This window comes from Salvelinus sp. IW2-2015, linkage group LG35 (assembly GCF_002910315.2).
Source record: "Salvelinus sp. IW2-2015 linkage group LG35, ASM291031v2, whole genome shotgun sequence".
In the NCBI taxonomy this organism is placed as follows: Eukaryota; Metazoa; Chordata; class Actinopteri; order Salmoniformes; family Salmonidae; genus Salvelinus; species Salvelinus sp. IW2-2015.
The window spans coordinates 2,066,753-2,086,671 of record NC_036874.1 but is presented as its reverse complement, the minus strand read 5'-3'; the positions used below and the strand labels follow the sequence as shown (position 1 = coordinate 2,086,671).

General features: G+C 42.5%; 2 protein-coding genes across 5 annotated transcripts; one reads left to right on the top strand and one right to left on the bottom strand.

Moving 5' to 3' along the window:
* Positions 1 to 512: 512 nt before the first annotated feature.
* On the bottom strand, positions 513 to 7,433 carry LOC111958974 (nonsense-mediated mRNA decay factor SMG9). Its single transcript, XM_070437304.1, is given in 16 exon segments — positions 513 to 1,819; positions 2,418 to 2,580; positions 2,705 to 2,849; positions 2,970 to 3,034; positions 3,036 to 3,093; positions 3,196 to 3,203; positions 3,434 to 3,519; positions 4,797 to 4,873; positions 5,223 to 5,277; positions 5,392 to 5,503; positions 5,676 to 5,788; positions 6,511 to 6,616; positions 6,789 to 6,931; positions 6,933 to 7,013; positions 7,140 to 7,214; positions 7,290 to 7,433. Coding segments are annotated over 15 exon segments (1,347 nt in total). The 3' UTR covers positions 513 to 1,819; positions 2,418 to 2,501.
* Positions 7,434 to 7,642: 209 nt separating this feature from the next.
* On the top strand, positions 7,643 to 19,478 carry si:dkey-79d12.4 (zinc finger protein 836). Of its 4 annotated transcripts, none has more exons than XM_023980314.2 (4): positions 7,643 to 8,032; positions 10,818 to 10,936; positions 11,260 to 11,310; positions 12,142 to 19,478. In XM_023980314.2, the coding sequence occupies exons 1-4, from the start codon at positions 7,963 to 7,965 to the stop codon at positions 15,865 to 15,867; spliced, it is 3,966 nt and encodes a 1,321-aa protein (XP_023836082.1). In that variant the 5' UTR covers positions 7,643 to 7,962; the 3' UTR covers positions 15,868 to 19,478. The 4 variants fall into 4 exon arrangements, with proteins under 4 accessions (XP_023836082.1, XP_023836083.1, XP_023836084.1 ...); XM_023980316.2 differs by lacking the exon at positions 7,643 to 8,032 and adding an exon at positions 9,712 to 9,797; XM_023980315.2 differs by lacking the exon at positions 11,260 to 11,310.
* The last annotated feature ends 441 nt before the right edge of the window (positions 19,479 to 19,919 follow it).

Sequence of the window (19,919 nt, the reverse complement as noted above, 5' to 3'; positions counted from 1 at the left end):
CAGGTCTGTGAGAGCCAGAAATCTTGCTTGTTTGTAGGTGACCAAATACTTATTTTCCACCATAAGTTTGCAAATAAATTCATTAAAGATCCTACAATGTGATTTTCTGGATTTTTTCCCCTCATTTTGTCTGTCATCGTTGAAGTGTACCTATGATGAAAATTACAGGCCTCTCTCATCTTTTTAAGTGGGAGAACTTGCACAATTGGTGGCTGACTAAATACTTTTTTGCCCCACTGTAGGTGAGTACATGATCCACTCCACGAACATGTGAGAATGCCAACCAACTGTTAATCAACTGTTGTTAACAATCATTCATACTTGTGTCAAGGATTAGAATCTCATTTTCAGTTTTGAAATACCCAATTCTAACATTTAATCCAATCAGATTGCCAAAATCTGATTAGAAAAGTTTTGTAAAACTTGGTCCTGTTGATTACTATAATTCACGGCTGTGTCTCACTCTAGATAACTGCTGTCTGAAACCAGACATACACTGAAGGTGGACAACGAAACATTTGTGTTAGTTTATTCCCTGACCTGCTGAAAAACAAAAAAAAAGAGGTTCGGAAGTTTTGTATATTTTGTGTGCAAACCACCCTTCATTCGTTGTATATTGGTTTAACACACCAACATTTTGAGTTTGAGCGTAATGGTACTTAAATCATGATTTTTTTTAAATAAAAAGACTTCACTCATGCGCTGCTTATTCGGCTAGTGTAACATCATTGGTTATAAACTAAGTAAAGAATATTTGTGTTAATCTGCATCCATCCCTTATGGCACTTTATTGGGGTATTCCCTTATAGAGTCACATGATGTTGTTTGTAAAATGCTATGTTCTCATTGCAATATGACATTATGTTGTATGTACACTGAGTGTACAAAACATTAAGAAAACCTTCCTAATACTGAGTTGCACTTCGGCCATGGAATCTAAAATATGTCAAAAGCGTTCCACAGGGATGCTGGCCCATATTGACTCCAATGCTTCCCACTGTTGTGTCAAGTTGGCTGGATGCCCTTTGGGTGGTGGACCATTCTTGATACACACGGGAAACTGTTGAGCATGAAAAACCCAACAGCGTTGCAGTTCTTGACACATTCAAACTGGTGCACCTGCACCTGGCACTTACTACTATACCCAGTTCAAAGGCAGTTAAATCTTTTGTCTTGCCCATTCATCCTTTGAATGGCACACGTACACAATCCATGTCTCAATTGTCTCAAGGCTTGAAAGTCCTTATTTTACCAGTCTCATCCCCTTCATCTACACTGATTGAAGTGTATTTAATAGGTAACATCAATAAGGGATCATAGCTTTCACCTGGTCAGTCCACGTCAGGGAAAGAGCAGATGTTCCGTACACTCAGTGTATGTACACACTGGTATGGTGCTGGTGTAGAATAAAGCCTAATGTTAAAAAGTGGCCCTTTAAAGCCAAATAAATAAATATTTTTAGGGCTTGATGTCATTACGTCCAGCTTTCTTCATCAAAAAATAGTTAAATGGAAACTCACCCTAGCAGACAATTGTCGCATCTATTTTCTATGCGAACTTTAAAAATTCTAAAAAAAAAAATTAAATCACTGTACAAGTTAGTGGAAACACAGTTACTGTTGTGGTTGTATTCGTCTTCATGTTATATGCTTTGCTCAACTTAGGACTTCTAGTTTCATGGTGTGGAGTCTCCTCAGGTCTTCCTCATCTCCAGTTACAGTACATCTCTATGACTTCCCCAAACTGGTGGAGAAAATGGAGAAGGAAATTCCTGTTCTCAAGGAGGCATGTCCTGCTGTTAGCCATTCCCAACATGAACCTGAAAATCAACCAGAGGAAGAATGAGGCTCTCCAAGCCAACATATGGAGATCAGCACATGTATCTGGCTGGGTGTTCTTATCTTACTACATCAGAAGGGAGATATAACAGAGTATATCTGTTTAATGTTTACATCATATTTTTATAAATTCTTGTCAAATTGCAGAAGTGTCTCGCCCTTAATCTCAGCTCAATCTTTACATAATAAACAATCAGAACATTTCAGGTGAACCGGGTAACAAATAATTTAGACAATCACATATTATGAAATAAAAATGAAGCACCACTGTATGCTTCAACTAAATATTACTTTCACCATTTGTATCATGTTAGTCAAAGTCAGTCATTCTCTGTACCATCTGAATCCTCTGACACTTAGCAAGGTTATTTACGGTCACATTGACACCTGAATCTGATCAGCTGTCCCTTTTTCTCCCTCTGTTACAAAGCCAGAGGCACCGAAGTTGAACTGTTGAACTATCTGTAGTTCCATATGTTCCCAATGAGATGGACCTCTCCTCAACATCAAGCACCTCATATCACCACTGACTGAACCTGTGAGCCCAATAGTACTGGCACRGTCCATCTCCAGACCCACCTCCCTCTGTCTCTTCTGGTCCTGATGTAGGACAGGGACATCCATTTCCTCCAGTATATTCATAACAACAGGTTGACAGTGCTGCTAGGCCGGTAGACGGCTGTATTCAGACAGGGCTGAGGACTTCTTCACCCCGTCCCAGATGCGAGCTGCATAGTGAAACCTGTCACAACATAACAGTCAAACATATTTTCGAGTACAGTTTTGCCTCATTTCCAGCTAATCACAAAATGTATACAGTGAGTGACAGACACGACAACACGTGTGTCCCTCTGTGCTTCCCTTACCAGTTCTTCTCTGTGAGGATGGTGTGTGACAGCTGACAGCGGGACATGGCCAGGATTTGGCTGCGGAGCTTGGAGACCTGAGAGGAGAAGGTGGGGTGTCCTCTGTAGCCCGGGAGGAGAGAGAAGAGAGGGGCGGCCCCGGACCCTAGAACAAAACACCAAGACACAGACATGGGTAATCAATATAACAAAGGAATGAGAGAGGAGAATATCCACAAAGATAGACAGACGTGTGTGAAAACTAAGACATGGTATTTGCTCTGACCTGCTTTGGTTASCMTGTCCTCACCCTCATTCTCCATGAGGGGCAGCAGGAACATGTTGAGCTGTTTCCAGGGAGTCGCGGTCCAGTCCAGGGAAAATATTACAGTCCAGCATGGACAACGTGCCTGCATATAGAAACCAAAACATGATCAGTCAATACATGCTAACTAAACCCATGTCTGCACACTTTATGGGGCTTTTTAATGACATTTGTCTCTGCTTTGCACTTCTCACCCTTACATTCCCAATGGTGTGACAGTGGAATGGATGTGAGGGTGTAAATCATTTCCCCAAAAATATTTCCATGGGGATGAATGGAAAAGGTAATGCCATAGCCAAAATACACTCAGACACAGAACCCCACCCTCCAATAATGATCCTATCTGCCCTGATTTGAAAACCCCATGATAAGCATTAGTAAATCAGTGCTAATGGACTCGTTTCCCAGGCGGGTGGGGTGGTTACCTGTAGAGGTTGATGTCAGTGAACCAGTCTTGAATCACAATGACCACGTGGCACACTGTGAACAGGAAGGCAGTGATCTGAAGAGACTGATTAAAAAGAGCAGAGGTGAAAGAGTGAGTTATAAAACCTTGAGAGAACAGTACAACTTACAAACCGACTTCAACATACAGTATGGGAACACGTTATGCAAACAGACAGATGTTTCAAGACTGAATCATAAGACTGGATCAGATTAGACAGAAAGTAGCCTTCCTTTAGAGCCTCTGTTGCCCAGTGCCCCCTGCTGGCCCCTCACTGACCTGCATCTCCACATACAGTGGGCTCCAAAATTACTGGCACCCCTAACTGGCAATGCACAAACAATGCTTAAACAAATATAAACAATATAATTATAGAGATAAACTCAAAATACCAACATGTGAGAAATACTGTACTTTATTAATGTTTCAATGGAACCAACCAACATTTTTTATTGATTTAATTAAAAATCAATGTCCTCCAAATCAAGGTTTCACAATTAATGGCACCCTTAAAGATTATTGTAAATAACATCTACCAAAATTAAACCACAAATTAAATTCCACTTATTTAAGTTTATCTAAGTCTTATAGAACTATATTGAGCCATTACATCACTTCCTGTTTCACTAGGGTATAAAAATGAGGTAACACACATGCAATATCCCACTGTCATCCAACACCATGAAGAAAYCAAAAGAACTAACAGTTCTAAAGAGACAGATGGTCATAGACCTTCATAAATCTGGTACTGGCTACAAGAAGATCCACAAACGATTGAATATACCACTGAGCACTGTCAGGGCAACTATTAGAAAATGTAAAAGATATGGAACAGTTGAAAACCTCACGGGTAGAGGACGCAAATGTATTTTACCCCCCAGGATAGGGAGGAGGATCGTGAGAGAAGCAACAAAATCCCCAAGAATCACTGTGAAAGAATTGCAGGCCTTGGTGGCGTCTTGGGGTCACCAGGTTTAAAAAAGCACCATCAGACGCCACCTCCACAACCACAGGCTCTTTGGAAGGGTTCCAGAAGAAAGCCCTTTCTGACCACAAGACACAGACGCAAGCGCTTAGAGTTTGCCAAACGTCATTTAAATTATGATTGGAAAAAGGTGCTCTGGTCAGATGAGACCAAAATTGAACGTTTTGGTCAGATACAGCATCGGCATGTTTGGCGTCGAAACAGAGATGCATACAAGGAGAGGCACCTCATACCCACAGTGAAATATGGAGGGGGGTCAGTGATGTTTTGGGGCTGTGTTAATTCCAGAGGTCCAGGGGCACTGGTTAAGATTGATGGCATAATGAATTCTACCAAGTATCAGGCAATTTTGGCTGACAATCTGMTTGCCTCTGCCAGAAGGCTGGGACTTGGCCGTAGGTGGACTTTCCAACAAGACAATGACCCGAAACATACCTCAAGATCCACACAGAAATGGTTCTGTGACAACAAAATCTCTCCAAATGTGTTCCTTAACCTTGTCAAACATTACAGGAAAAGACTACATACTGTTATCCTTGCCAGAGGTGGTTGCACTAAGTACTAAATGAGGAGTGCCAATAATTATGAAACCTTGATTTTGGTTAAATTTATATTGTATTAAATAATTGAATGATTTTGGTTGGTTCCATTGAAACATTAATAAAGTACAGTATTTTTTCACATGTTGGTATTTTGAGTTTATCTCTATAAATACATAGTTTATATTTTTTTAAGTATTGTTTGTGCATTGCCAGTCAGGGATGCCAGTAATTTTGGAGCCCACTGTAGGTGTGAGGGAGGTTGATGAGGTGATCCAAAATGGAGGGGCCAAGAATGGGCTGGAGGAACATATTGGCATAGAAAATAACATTGGAGCAAGAGGAATGGTATATGGATAAATACAAAATTAGAGATACAGCGATTCGCCTTAACCGCMGATGCTTTAATCTGACCTGTGTGTCCAAGAAGATGACTCTTTCCTGGGTAATGTAGAAGTCAATACCCGTGCTCTGGTTCCCTCCTCTCTCTTTGATCTCCTGAGTCTGGGCCCTGAACACATAGKCCCTACACAAACACACACAGGCGTGTCAGACACAGGGATACAATACAACCATTTGTTASCGTTTACTTTCAAATTTAATTACATTCATTTAGACTATAACAATATACAACACAATATTCCCTGTCTTTATAGATGGAAAGAGCTCCATGTAAGGAATTGCCAATAGGACAATACCTTTGGTCTTCTTCAGGTGCGTTGGCAGACAGGAGAGACATGATGGTGGATTTCCCTGTTCCCTGCAGGCCAATGACTCCCACTACCAACATGTCTGTCTGGTCCCTTAGGTACTGTAACACAGGACAACACAACTGTTACACAACATGTCTTTCTGGCTCAGTGTTTCCTCTGGAAAAATGTGTACCAGTGGGGAAAAAGGTCGCAGTGGAGGGGGTTAAGAGGGGGGTCCGGGTCTCCCCGGATAATTTTTATGTATAAGGACTGAGAAGCACAGTTCTTGCGATTTTTTAAAAAGGTCATTCTTCTCCAAAATGAKTGAAAATAAAATTATGCTGACACCATCTGAATTATTAKATTTTATAATTTTTTAGATATTGGACKATGCATAGTCCATATTATCAGGTAAGCTATTAGCAATAAACATTATCACCTGTAGCCCAACCAATAAAAGGCATAGTGGCTAGAAATAAATTGGCTGAAACATGGTGTTGCTATCTGCATTTTCCCTATTGATCTAATCATTAGCTAGATCCCAAATGGGATATTTTAACTAGTTAGCATCATATTGATGATGAATATTTTTGAGGTAGGGTGGCATTATACCTCAAACTACCKTAAAATTGACCCATGTTATATTCAGGCCCCCTTTTCCCTACGCACTCACAAAAAAGTGTTGAGCAGTAAGGTGCTTAACCATTGAGCTCCTAAAAACTCTGGGTTTAAAATGGTGCAGTTCACACATATTTAGGAGTTGATAAATAAATAAATATAAATAAAGTTGCATATGTTGCACATATGTATAGCATGACAACGATAATCAGAAGAGCTTTACCCCCATGGCGCTGTCACACCAGTTCATCTGATCGTCCACCAGCTTGATGCTGTGCTTCATCTTCTCAGGGGGGACGAGCTTGGTCTGGCCAATCACAGCTGTAAGTGTGTTAGAGATTGTATTCACTGCTACAGTAAATAAACGCTTATAATGGCTAGGGTAATGCTTGTGATCAGTAGACATGTCCTGCATCCATGGTGGTCTGAGGCCTTTCTTTCATTGTCTGTATTATGTCTCTGATGACACTAGTAAAGAAAGCAGTGGTCTTTGACCAGTATTGACTGGAAGCAGCCGCTCCCATGCCTCTGTTTTGGATCTGGCAGACAGGTTGGGTAGGGCGCTGGCCCTCCCTCTCTAGCTTTGAGGCCCCAGAGCCAGAGGCTGGAGAAGSCACGTCAGGAGGGGTCCCTGGTTTCCCCCCCATCCTCCCTGGTCTTGATGAGCATGATGGGCTTCTCCAGAGCCTGGCCTCCACTGATGGGTACACTCTGGGAAGGCTTGGACTAAAACAAGAGCCAATGCATTATACTTGTTGTTGTATTTACTGTCAAGACCCATGCATCTGAATTCAGTAAAAACCTTCAGTCAGCTTACAGACAACAACCTTAAGCAAGAGCATCTCTCCTTACCCGTTCTCCGGGGGGTTTGGCCAGTATGATGGGGGTCTTTTGAAGGAGTGGTCCTGGAAGCTCCTCACTGGCATCCTTCAAAGACCAGATAATAATTACAATAAACTAAAGAAGCCCATAGAGATAATTTTCCTGCACTCTTGTTCTTACCCTGCGTTCTCTGGGGACATATTCTCAATTTCGACTGGGACCAGAGAGGTTTTGCCCCGGGGGACCCACATCCCTGTCTCGGCGTCGCCTTCTCCTTCTTCCCTGTCCATACATCCCGGGTTGACTGTGGCCAGATTCTGACATGTTGCACACTGTGGTCAACTGTCAAAATAAAAAAGGGAACAGATAGCTACAWCATCAGTTCAAATGTAATGGATACTGCTCTACTGATAGCTACAGTAACATCAATATATTTGGGTGGAATGGATCTGAAGGGTGGCTCTATTCACAATTCCTGGCTCTTAAAAGCGGAAGTAGCTGCAGGTGGGTAGACGCATTTCCTGCAACAGAAATGCCAATGGCGGACTCGAAAAACATACGTGTTTGTAGTGTCCCGCAGTGCTCAAATTCCAAACAAAAACAGTCATATATCCCCCGAGCATTGATGAATTGAAGAAGAAGTGGGGGCATGCAATTAGAAAAGACTTTAAGATACGTCGAGGAAGCACATTCTGTATATTTGCAACTTACACTTCAACCCTGGCGACTATCTTCCTTCCTCAGACCGCAAGGGTCTGAAGCCGGGGGCTGTTCCTAGACGTTTCCAATAAGACGACTATCATCCCGCAACAACGCGGGAATCTGGAAAGTGCAYCGGCTCGTCTTGGAGTTGATGTTCGAGAAACCGAGAACCAGGAGCCGGACACTTAACTGTGACCACGACTATGCGAAACTTCCTCTTGGTAAGTGGTGAATGTCTATTATTATTATTATTACCTAGATCAACTCGCTGTCCAGGTAAAGTGGACAGGAACATTCTAAATAGATGATATACCTACTACACGAACAGCCATGAATAAACCATGGAAATTGCCATAGTTGTAGCCGYGAAAATTACAATGATTGAATGAACGCTAGTCTTTCCAGGCCAACGACGCATATTTAAAACACTTTCACTCGTCTTTCATTTTACAATAGACATAGTTATTTCGTTAACACTTACGTTATGCGATTAATTAGGTTATCATGAAGGATTAGCTACTTGCTTTCCAGATAGAATTCACAAAACGGAAACAAAAGACGGTAACGCTGAAGTACATCTCTCAAATCTTTCGTTGGGAAACGAAGCCAGCTGACTAGGCTACATTAGTTCCGGGCAGTTCAATGTGTTTTTTTCTGCACGACAGGGGTGTATTCATTATGCCGATTACGAGAGTTTCTATTGGACAAATTCAAGTAGGTATGTGCTAGGTTCCTCCCCGTTTCGTTCCGTTTGCTGTTTTCTTCCGTTTGGTTCTTAAACGTTAAACTGTTTCCGTTGCAAGACGTAATGAATACAACCCATAATTCCATGTTTTGTAAACTGATTGGAGTTCCAACGTTTGAAAATGCAGTGTAAAATGTGGTTAGTAAATTGTAGCACCGTTCCTGTAGTTCAGGCATACTTTTAGCTAATCATACTCTTTTATTTATATATATATATATATATATATATATATATATATATATAACAGAGTGTCACATGTTGATGACAATAATTTCAGATGGATTTTGAAATGTCCTCTAAGTGAACCTAGAATAAATCATGTGATTAGGCTTCAATGCACAGTGCACAGACTTCAAAGCAATACATGTATGTGTGATGAGCCAGTGCCCTGAAAACATTTTATTTTGTTGTAGATGGTAATTAGATGGAAACCCATTTAACTTGTATTTTTATTCGGTACATGGGATTTAACAATAAATATAATTTTTATGTGCACTGCGTCATCACGCACAGTATTTTATCTGCAACAAATCAATTTGTTTGAAACATCTCTGGTGGGAAAATGCGCATATTGTTTTTATGCCGATATTGGAATATTCGCATGAAAATCTGTCACCAATTGGATGGAAGCTAGTGATGCAAAACGGAATAAATAATAATCAAATAGAACCACGTGTTTTTTTTGTAGGCCTATATGGTATGATACCATATACTAATGCGGAAAGGTTTCAATACTTTATTATTGCCGTTAGATTGTGCCATTAAGCTGTGGAGAAGATAAAAGTGTCCTACATATACCCTAAAAATAGTAATTTAGCTACTTAACAACAATATAGTCCTATTTTTACTCATTTAAATTCCCTACTTAGCTAATAAAATAGGCCTAATAATTAATTACATAATAGAAATGGCATCAACTTGGCATCACATTTAAATCAAATTAAATTAGGCCCTTATGGACAGAGGTTACATTATGGTAAACAAAGGTACAGTGTGTCATTTCTACAGCAGTATGTGTAGCCTAATTGTGAATTTTTATTTGTTCGTTTTTTTGCAAATGTGTGGAAATCGTAAGGTATAATATGAACACTGGGAGTTGTAGTATAGCGTTTACAAAGATGGCCACTGGTGCATACTGGGAGCTGTAGGCTTCACACTGACTCCACCCATTCCTGTTAAAACAGGAAATAAATGATGGAAGCCAAAGCAGGGATTTTTAACGTTTAAAAGGGACATAAAAGGTAATGTTTTTACAAATGTTGCTATAGTTATGTACAATTCGTAGTAGGTGTTAGCTAGGGAATTTAAGTCCAAAAATAAACGAATCAATGGCAATTTCGCACGTGCACCAAACCAACGGCATTATCGAATGGGGGAACGCGCTCTCTCTCTCGATCGATAACAACAGCATTGAGCGCGTCATTACATTGGAGAGAAATTGTTACGTGATCCTCACATTTGAGAGTTAACTTGTACGTTAGTGAGCGATCTAGCTACACACCTGTGTAGTCTGAAGTACATAATTGGAATAACTTGTCTCATATCTAGTTAGGGGTGTATTCATGACGCTATTCGGTTACAAATCGTTTCGGAAACGGAAGCAAACAAAACGGGGCGGGACCTACCAGAATTTGTCCAATTTGCAACTGTTTGGACTAATGATTACACCCTAGATTGTCTGAGTAAAAACATATTTTTGATAACTTTTTAAGTGGCTATCTGTGTAGCCTAGCTAACGCTAGTACCAGCAGAGAGGGGATCTAACCTTTATTTAACTAGGCAAGTCAGTTAAGAACAAATTCTTATTTACAATGATGGCCTACCCCGGCCAAACCCGGACGCTGCTGGGCCAATTATGCGCCGCTCTATGGGACTCCCAATCACGGCCAGATGTGATACAGCCTGGATTCGAACCAGGGACTGTAGTGACGCCTCTTGCATTGAGATGCAGTGCCTTAGACCATTGCGTCACTCGGGCGCTTAGCTGGACAATATCATGGAAGTTAGCAACCCTCTTGGCCAATATTAGCAACATTTTGCAGAAAGTGACATTAGAACTAATATTTTGCCTTTGGGAGTTTTAACTATCAGTCTACACAGTAATGCCAAAGAAACTGGCAACTAACGCTTCTTTTATCTGTGGTAATACTGTAGCAAGTTATTCTGACTTTCTCCATGTCACTTTATCGTGTGTGTCTGTCAGTCACTGTCTGTGTCTGTGTGGATTTCTTTTTGCTTACTTTGTGTCCCTCAAAATGTAGGGAGCCAGTATACGGTTGCTATGGAGATGGCTCCGGAAGACATAGTGATTCAGGAGACCGTGGGGGCAGAGGTGGAGCTACTGGAGGATGTGAACAAAGGCCACATGCAGAGTCCACCGGTGAGTTGTTGATACAGGCCAGAGACATTAGTTATCAATGATATCATATCAGTGTTCACAGTGGTATGTCATCCATCCCAAATTATGTACAGTGGGAGAGTGCATATAATTTTGATGGCTGTCAATTTTGATAATTTGTTTGAGGAATTTTTCATTGTTTACATTTTTAACCCAAATTCCCTTTCAATCGATTCAGTCTGGCATGGAAATGGTATTGTCTCTGTATCCCTTTTGAATGTATCTCTATCTATACTTCTCTCTTTCCTCTCTCAATGCCCTCTCCATTGGCTGCCTTGTTATTTTCTCTCTTTTCTCATCTGCAGGACAGGGAACCCTCTGAAAACCTCAGCTTTATTTCTACACCTGTACACTTGGTACTTTTTATATGTTTTCCTTATGTAGGCTATTAAAGGAGAAGTTCACTCTTTTGAACCAAATCTGTATCTGGCATMTTATAGAAGTACCCAGACACTTTTTTTGCGACTTCATTTGTTTTTGAGAAGCGTACCCCACAAGCGATATACTTCCTCATGCTTGTTCAGCAGTTGCAGGGGCATTATAAAACATGAACAAAGGCTCCAAAAACACCTAAGTACGTATCTTTTTTTAAAACAGCAACTCTCTCAGTATAGTGATGCAGGTCTTTAGATGTTGTACACATGAAATTGTGTGATTCCGAAKTTTATCCGCAATGTTATATTCCATTTTGTGTGACTCGAGCGATACTTCTCCGTGTAACCCATGATACTTTTCCGTGTGCGTATGCACAGGCTACACGGAGAAGTGGCACAGATGGATAGGGGAAACTGCTCGAGTCGCACAAAATGGAGTATAAAGGTGTGATTCAAGTTAGGAATGACAGAATGTCATGTATTGCTGGTGGGGTAAGTTTCTCAAAAACAAGTGAAATCACAAAGTGTCTGCATACGTCTATAAAATMCCATTTACATACAAAATACAGAACTTATCCTTTAATGAACTGATTAAGAAAAACTACTCTGGCTGTTAGGCTTTGAGTGTGCTGTATCTTTCTGTAGACTGTTTCCAAGGCTCTATTTATTGACGTTCACCAGTGTCTGCCTTATATGCAACAATTGGCAAACAATAATATATTTGTGGTCAGTCAATAGTCATCACTTTGTAAACTATTGATTGATTCATTTACTCACTTTGTCTCTAATAAGTAATTTTGCTGTGAATTGCAGGAGATCCCCAGGGTTTCTGTGCCACGCCCGTTCTCCATGCCAGAGGACTCGAGTGACGATGACTGTGACCTGTCAGGGGACAGCATCTCTGCTTACGGCATGCATTCCATGGAGCTGGGGGGAAAGTGCTGGGAATGTGGCATGCAATTCAAGTCTGGCCAGGAGTTGATTGAACACTTTGAGAGCCATAGGTCCAAGGTCTCAACGTCCTGCAACATCTGTCGGGTGACTTTCAGTCGCACAATATCACTGGCCATGCACCTAGTCAACGCACACCCAAACTCAGTCCTCCATTGCAGCAACTGCCAGCTGCATTTTAGCAACTTGTGGGATCTCAACAAGCACATAGGAATACACTTGTTCACCGAGTTGTTAAATACACCCCTTGGGGACATCTCAAATAATGTCTTGAATAGCAGTGAAGAGACTTTAAAGGGACAGTATACTCTACCTTCAGCCTTGGCCCTCAAACATGAGGACAACTCAAATGATTGCTTGAATGGAAGTGAAGAGACTTTAAAGGGACAGCATACTGTTCCTTCGGTGGTGGCTCTTGACCATGAGGACACCTTAAATGATGGCTTGAATGGAAGTGAGGAGACTTTAAATGCACAGTGTACTCCACCTTCAGCGGTGACCCTAGACCATACATACAGCATGGAAAGCAATGGGAGAGTGACAAAGACAAGACATAGGCTGGAGGAATCAGAGGAGGAGGAGGAAGATGTCAAACCAGACCCCTCCACTCTGACTCCCACACTGAGGATCCGTGTCAAACTGGAGAGAGGGGTTGAGGTTGATGGCGCCCCCCTCCAGTGGGATGAGGGTATCAGTGATGGAGAGGGGGGTGAATATAGCGAAGACACTGAGAGCGCTGGAGGAACAGACAACGAAAGGTTAACAGAGAGCAGCGGGGAAACGGATATCGATGAGGAGGACATCAGGCTGAGTGAAGAAGAGGAGGAAATTAAAAGCAAACAGGGGGAGGATAGGAAGAATGACATCCACAGCGAAAAAGAGGACGAGGATGCTGAGATGCTTATTGAGGAAGATGGTGAGCCCTCCTCGTCTGAGCAGGAGTCAGAATTTGACCCAGAAGAGTTATCAGATTCTGACTCGGGGTCCAGCAGCACTGGGGAATCCAGTGGGTCTTCTTACACTCCTGTACGCACACGGAACGCCAAGACCCGGCCATCCCGGACTAAGCAGCCCCAGACCAAGTTGTCCCAAGTCATGCCTTATTATTGCATCTATTGTGCCAAAGGACCGTATCATAATATGGACTTTCATGTGAAGACCTGCAATATGAAGAAGGACTTTCAATGCTCTTTATGCCAAGCAGTCTTCCCTACTGAGATGGCCATGTTGGACCATCAGGTTCGGGCTCACTCTGAAGCCATATCGGGCCAAATGTACGCCTGTGAGTTCTGCCGCCAGGTCTTCCCCGATCTGGCCATCTACAAAAACCACAACTGTCCCAAAAAAGACACATCCCCCCCATACGTCCCTGATCCCACTACGTGTATCCATTGTGGAACAGGGCCATTCATTAATATGGACGTTCATTTGAGAAGCTGCAGTTGGAAAGGTCTTACATGCACTGAGTGCAGAGTACTCTTCCATAATAGGAAGGCCCTGCAGAACCATAACGTTTCAGTTCACGGACAGCTTTCCACTATGTGTGCTGTTTGCGGCAGAGGGCCATTCACTGATATGGACTTCCATTTGAGGAGCTGCTCTAGGGATTGGTCCTTCCAATGCTCTGAGTGCAAAGTCCAATTTCCTTCTGAGAAATRRCTGGTGGACCATAATCTTKAATATCACAGCGCCACATCAAAGACCTCTGACCAAGGTGTCTSTGTTTATTGCGGCAGTGGACCATTCACTAGTCTGGACATCCACATGAGGACCTGCTCTAAGCAGAAGGGCTTAAAATGCTCTGTGTGCAAWGTTTTTTTRCCTACTGAATCGGTCCTGGCTGATCATATGGTRTGCTATCACAGCACCCCATACCATGTCCATAGAACCCCATACCAAGTCCAGAGCATCCCATACCAAGTCCAGAYCASMGACTCKGAGACCCCRGAAGGTACCTGTCRCCATTGTGGCAGAGGTCCATTCACTAGTCTGGATATCCACTTGAGGACCTGCTCTGGGAAGAAGGGCTTCAAATGCTTTGTTTGCAACGTTTTCTTTCCTACAGAGACAGCCCTGGCCGACCATAAGGTTCTCGTTCACAGTATCCCATCAGAGACCCCTGACAAAGGTACCTGTGACCATTGTGGCAAGGGGCCATTCARTAATCTGGACAACCACATGAAGACCTGCTCTAAGAGGAAGTGCATCCAATGTTCTGTGTGCAAGTTTTTCTTTTCTAGTGATGTCCTGGCCAACCATATGATTTCCTATCACAGTACCAAATCCCGTGTTCAGAGCCCAGTCACAGAGACGCCTGACAAAGGTGCCTGTGTCCGTTGCGGAAGAGGGCCCTTCACTAGTCTGGAACATCACATGAAGTACTGCAATAAACAGAAGGGCATCCAATGCGTTATGTGTAAAGCTTACTTTCTTACTGAMGGCAGTCTGGTGGACCATATTGTTTTGGCTCACGCTGACAAGCTGGTCACCCAAGCTGGTGSGTCCTCCGCTACGACTTTCTCCTTCGTACCCATGGCTATCTCTACCACCTCAGGCCYGCAGAGCCCCAGTAGCTCCACCCTGATGTGTTACAGTAGTGGCAWRAAGGAGCTGAAACGACTGGCCCCAGTCCCRGTGGCTGATCAGGGCCCCAGTSCAGTTGGCCAGCTAACACCTGCTGGACAGTCTKCTGTGTCTCTGCCTAGAGTAATGCTGTCTACTACCACCTCTTCCCAGCCAGCTGTTCCTGTGGTGGCCACCTTGCTCTTTGACAACACTGGTGGTGGTCCAGGGAAAATGGCCAGGCTGGTCCCAGTGGCCTCACAGACCAACCCTCCCAAACCGCAGGTCACGGCACCCACGCAGACTAACACAGCAAAGACCCTTGGGCAGTTCTCTAACCTTCTGCAACAGACTGTCCATCAGGCAAAATCTGTCCAACAGCAGACACCCAGGCCCACTACCCTAGCCATGGACCCTATCAGAGCACCCACCACTCCATCCCCTAGACCTGTCTCAGCCTCMGCCCCGGGGAAAATCACCATGATCCYCCTCTCACCTGTCCCTACCCCCSCRCWAGCTCAGTCTTCCCCCCTTACCCTTGCCTTTGCCCCAGCCCCTCTWAGCATCATGTGTATGTTTGTGAATAGAAGTAAGGAGCTGGCCCTGGAGAAACGCATGAAGATGAGCTGGCGCTCCAAGGGCACCTACACCTGCCGCCAGTGCGGCGCCGTCTCGCAGCAGCCCTCGCTCAGTGTGAAGCACCGCTACCTCCACCGGGGCTCCCGGCGGTACCGCTGCCACTGTGGTAGGTCGTTCCTGCGGCGGCTGCACCTCCTGCGCCACTACCTCCAGCACGCCCAGGCCACCCGCTACATATGCACTGCCTGCGGGGAGACCTTCGACGGAGCAAAGTGCCTCGCACAGCACATGGTTGGAGCTTCCAACACGACTAGATGTCCAMGTGACAGCATAACTTTGAAGCTGAGGAAAGAGTGCCGGATGCCCTTCTCCTGTCACTGTGGGCAGATGTTTTGTAGGCCTGCTGCTTTTCTCTGGCACAAACTGAAAAACACCCAAAGAACTTAACACTGAAATGGGCCCACAGCAGGGCCCTGTCTAGGCCCTATTCAAAGCAGTGGTTTTTCCATGGCTCACACAGGCAGGCAAGCCTATCATTTACTATGCTTAGGGGTAGAGGAGGACAATGCAGTTTGTGGACTTGTTTGACTTTTTTCACTGTGAATGAAAGATGATTCCTTAAGAAATAATCTATGTATGTATGTATTCGTTTAAAATGTGTTTTCACTTCCACTAAAACATTCTGATTTCACCAAAAGAGCAAAAATACAATCATATTAAAATTATATATTTTACTTGAGTTGTCTTTGTAAGAGGTCATAGGGTACATTAGGAAGACTAAAGCATTATCATTAATTCAGTTCCATGAGATGGCTATATTATTGTTAATAAGTAGGTTATGATTTAGCTGGTAGAACAATACTCATTCAAATACTTCCACTCACCAATGGCTTTAAATTGTCAGGAAGACCAGAAAATGTATTTACAATGCATGGTTTTATCATGTGCAAAAGAAAAGCTGTAAACGCTTTCAGTTATCGTTTTTGCAGAATTTATCCTTTTGTAAGCCGATTTCACAATATTACCTGTACATGTGATCCTCATGTTAAAAAAACAAAATATATATATTTTTAAATTAAATATCTTAACTCCAGTTAATGAAAATACAGAAGTCCAGTTTAAATACAACCATGGGAATAGTTGTCCTCACAAGGTGCTTGATTTAGTAATGCCCCAGATTACCAGCCTTACCATTGGGGCTGGAGAACGGGTACAATTTGTGGATTCACAAAGTGAATGACATAAATTATGCATATAAGACAATGCAGTGCCCCTGACCCATATTTCCCCATTCACACTTGAGTGCAACAGGTATTGAGAGCTGTGTTCTAAACATGCACACTCATTTAAAGACTGGCAACTTTTAATCCTACCTGTGTACTAAGTATAATTTGGCCGTTACTAGTCCAAAAACAATCCATGTCACACAAGTATTGTTTGGTAAAAGATTTCAAAAGTTTTTAGACTGATGATGTATTACCCATAGGCTGCCACAGAGACCCAAGAATATGACATCGTTTGACATTCATTCATGTCTATGACTGGTGTGTGATTGTCATGCGTGTACATATCCTCTGGGGGGAGCTGTCACATCAGAATTAGAATAACAGTGAGAAATGTCTCCATGTACTTTATGCAGGTTGACGTTTATTGTCGTGAGTCTTGCCCTGGAAGCAGAACTGAGCGGTTTCCACTAGATGGGCCACTTACAAAGTCAAAATTGGCTATATTGTCAAAATTAATGAAAACACAAATTTGGTTTGGCATTATGTTTAGCAGTGTGGTTAGGTTTCAAATCAGATTTTATGACTGTGGCTGTGCCAGATAGTGACCACTCTACAGAGCTGCCTCCAGTACATGAGTCATCCCAATAAATATCAGCCTGCATACTTTATTAGGCTATGCTACTTGTCTCTTGATCGTTATGAGAACAGCTTAACTATGTAAACTGACTGCTTCCCCATACAATCATCCTTAAAACAACAATATATGTCGGGCCTTAACAGTCTAGATTAGTTCTTTATGCGAAAGAGTCTGTTAAATTCAGAGTCTACTTTGGTAACTCCACAGTACCGTAGGGAGTGTTTGAGTGGGCGAGCGGGCAGCCCTTGAGACATGGCAACTGACTAGCAGTTTATCCCTCTGACTGAGGCCGTGTGAAGAGAAATTGTTTTATTTCCTAATCTAACAAAATSGAGAGGATTAGAACAGTAAGAGAACAGAGATGTGTATTTTAAAAGTGACCAGCAGCTCTCTCTAGTAATAAGGCAGTTGTCCCATACACTGGTGCCTCTGAGAATGTCACCTCTTTATACTTCCTGTTAGGAAAACCGTGRGGAATTACCGTTGTGTTTTACTTGTGGAAAAAGGTATGATTGAAAGATGCTTTGAGGGAGGCTGTCAATACTGAGTGGCATTCAAAGTTCCCCTCACATTTAAAAACGCTGTTTAAACCTCTCATTCCATAGGAACCAGGCATTATGTTTAGGAGCCTCCAATGTAACTTGTAACACTAATAGCAGGAGTTAGGGGACATACTTTACAGAGCCATCAGAGGGTGAACCCATAGAGCCCCTCCCTCTGAGATGACACAAGCTACAMAACCAGAGGCCATGTTACTGGAGTTCTTAATTGAGATTGTTAACGCAAAACCTTCTACATTAAACACATCTGATAAAAATACACCAGTCATCTATTTCAGACCCCCATGTAATAAAATGAAGTCCTTTTTCTTTTTTGTCTTTACAAGTACGAGTCGTTGTGCGTAGGGTCCATTCAGCCGCTGGGTCAGAACATGATGACCAGCCTTGGTCCTGGCAGTAGTCCAAGTGGTGCAGCAGGCCAAATGTTAAATGCAGCTTTGGGGGGAAGAGGATTCCCATCCCGGTCTGATGGAAATTACAGAAGGCTGGTAGCATCCATATTTAGTCTTTGGGAAAGGCCTGCAGCGAGTGTGGTTCACCCAACCACCACCACCACACAGCCACGAGTCACCTGTAGAGAGAGAGAGAGAGAATAGTTAGAATCTACAGTGCAGGTTATTCTCAAGCATGTTCATATCAAGTTTGGTTGTGATAGTTAAAGATGCTAGACATTTTTTCTTTTATTTTTGCATTGTAATTTCAGAAAATGTCCATAATATATCTGGCACTAATAGTGAAATTATAGTGTTTCACACAATTACTTACCCGCCAGTGTTGTGATTGGCAGTGATATTCGCCTATTGTTTTCTACTGCCGGAGCGGCATCTGTTGTCAAACTGTGAAAGCTGTTCGGACTTTGGCTGTGTTATCTAGTTGACAAAACAAGCACTGAATAGTGTAGGGAGTCATTGTACCATCTAAATGTTGTGAAATATATTTTCAATAATACAAAAATATAATTTTTACAGCTGTTTAAAGCTGGTGGACCAAAACCGGAAGTAACAGTAACAATATTTTTGTTATTGAAAATATATTTCACAGTGATTTAGTGCCATGATTCCTTACACTATTAAGTGCTTGTTTTCTCACATAAACGGAAAATGCAACCAGGAAATGACAGAGCAATTCCCACTAACACAGCCACAAAGTCAGAACAGCTTTGACAACAGATGCCGCTCTGGCTGGAAAAATCAATAGGTGAATATCACAACACTGGCGGATAAATAATACTGTGAAACTCTATCATTCCCCAATTAGCGCCAGATACTGTATATTATGGACATTTTCTGAAATTACATAAAAAATCCCTATTTGTAACACCTTTAAGGTCTACTGTAAAAACTGCTTAGGTTGTGGTTGTGAAATGGTCTAATCTCAGGGTTGTGTTTGGGTTGTGGTTGTCTTACCTATACCTGATATACAGTAACGGTTGTGGTTGTGTTAGCTGTACCTGATATGAGTTTTGTATTTGTATTTATTAAGGATCCCCATTAGCTGCTGCCAAGGCAGTAGCTACACTTCTTGGGGTCCAAACAAAATAAAACAGTACATCATACAACACATTATTACACCACTACTCTACCACTACATTCAGTATCTACAATACAAAATGGATAATACCACAATACAACAACATTACAATGTGTGTGCGTCTCTTTACAGTCCACGTTGTTGCATAAGGTGTAYTTTTATCTGTTTTTCAAATCAGATTTTTACTGCTTGCATGAGTTAATTGATGTGCAATAGAGTTCCATGTAGTCATGGCTCTGTGTAGTACTGTGTGTTTATCGGTGTCTGTTCTGGACTTGGAGACTGAAGAGACCCCTGGTCCCCTGGCCCCTGCATGGGTGTCTGAGCTGTGTGCTAGTCATTTGAACAGACAGCTTGGTGCTTTCATAATTTCAGCATCATACCTCTCACAAAGACAAGTAGTACTAGTGATGCAGTCAATGTCTCCTCTACTTTGAGCCATGAGAGATCGACATGCATGTTATTGATGTCAGCTCTCTGTGTACATTTAAGGACCAGCCGTGCTGCTCTGTTCTGGGGCAACTGTAATTTGCCGATGTCCCTCTT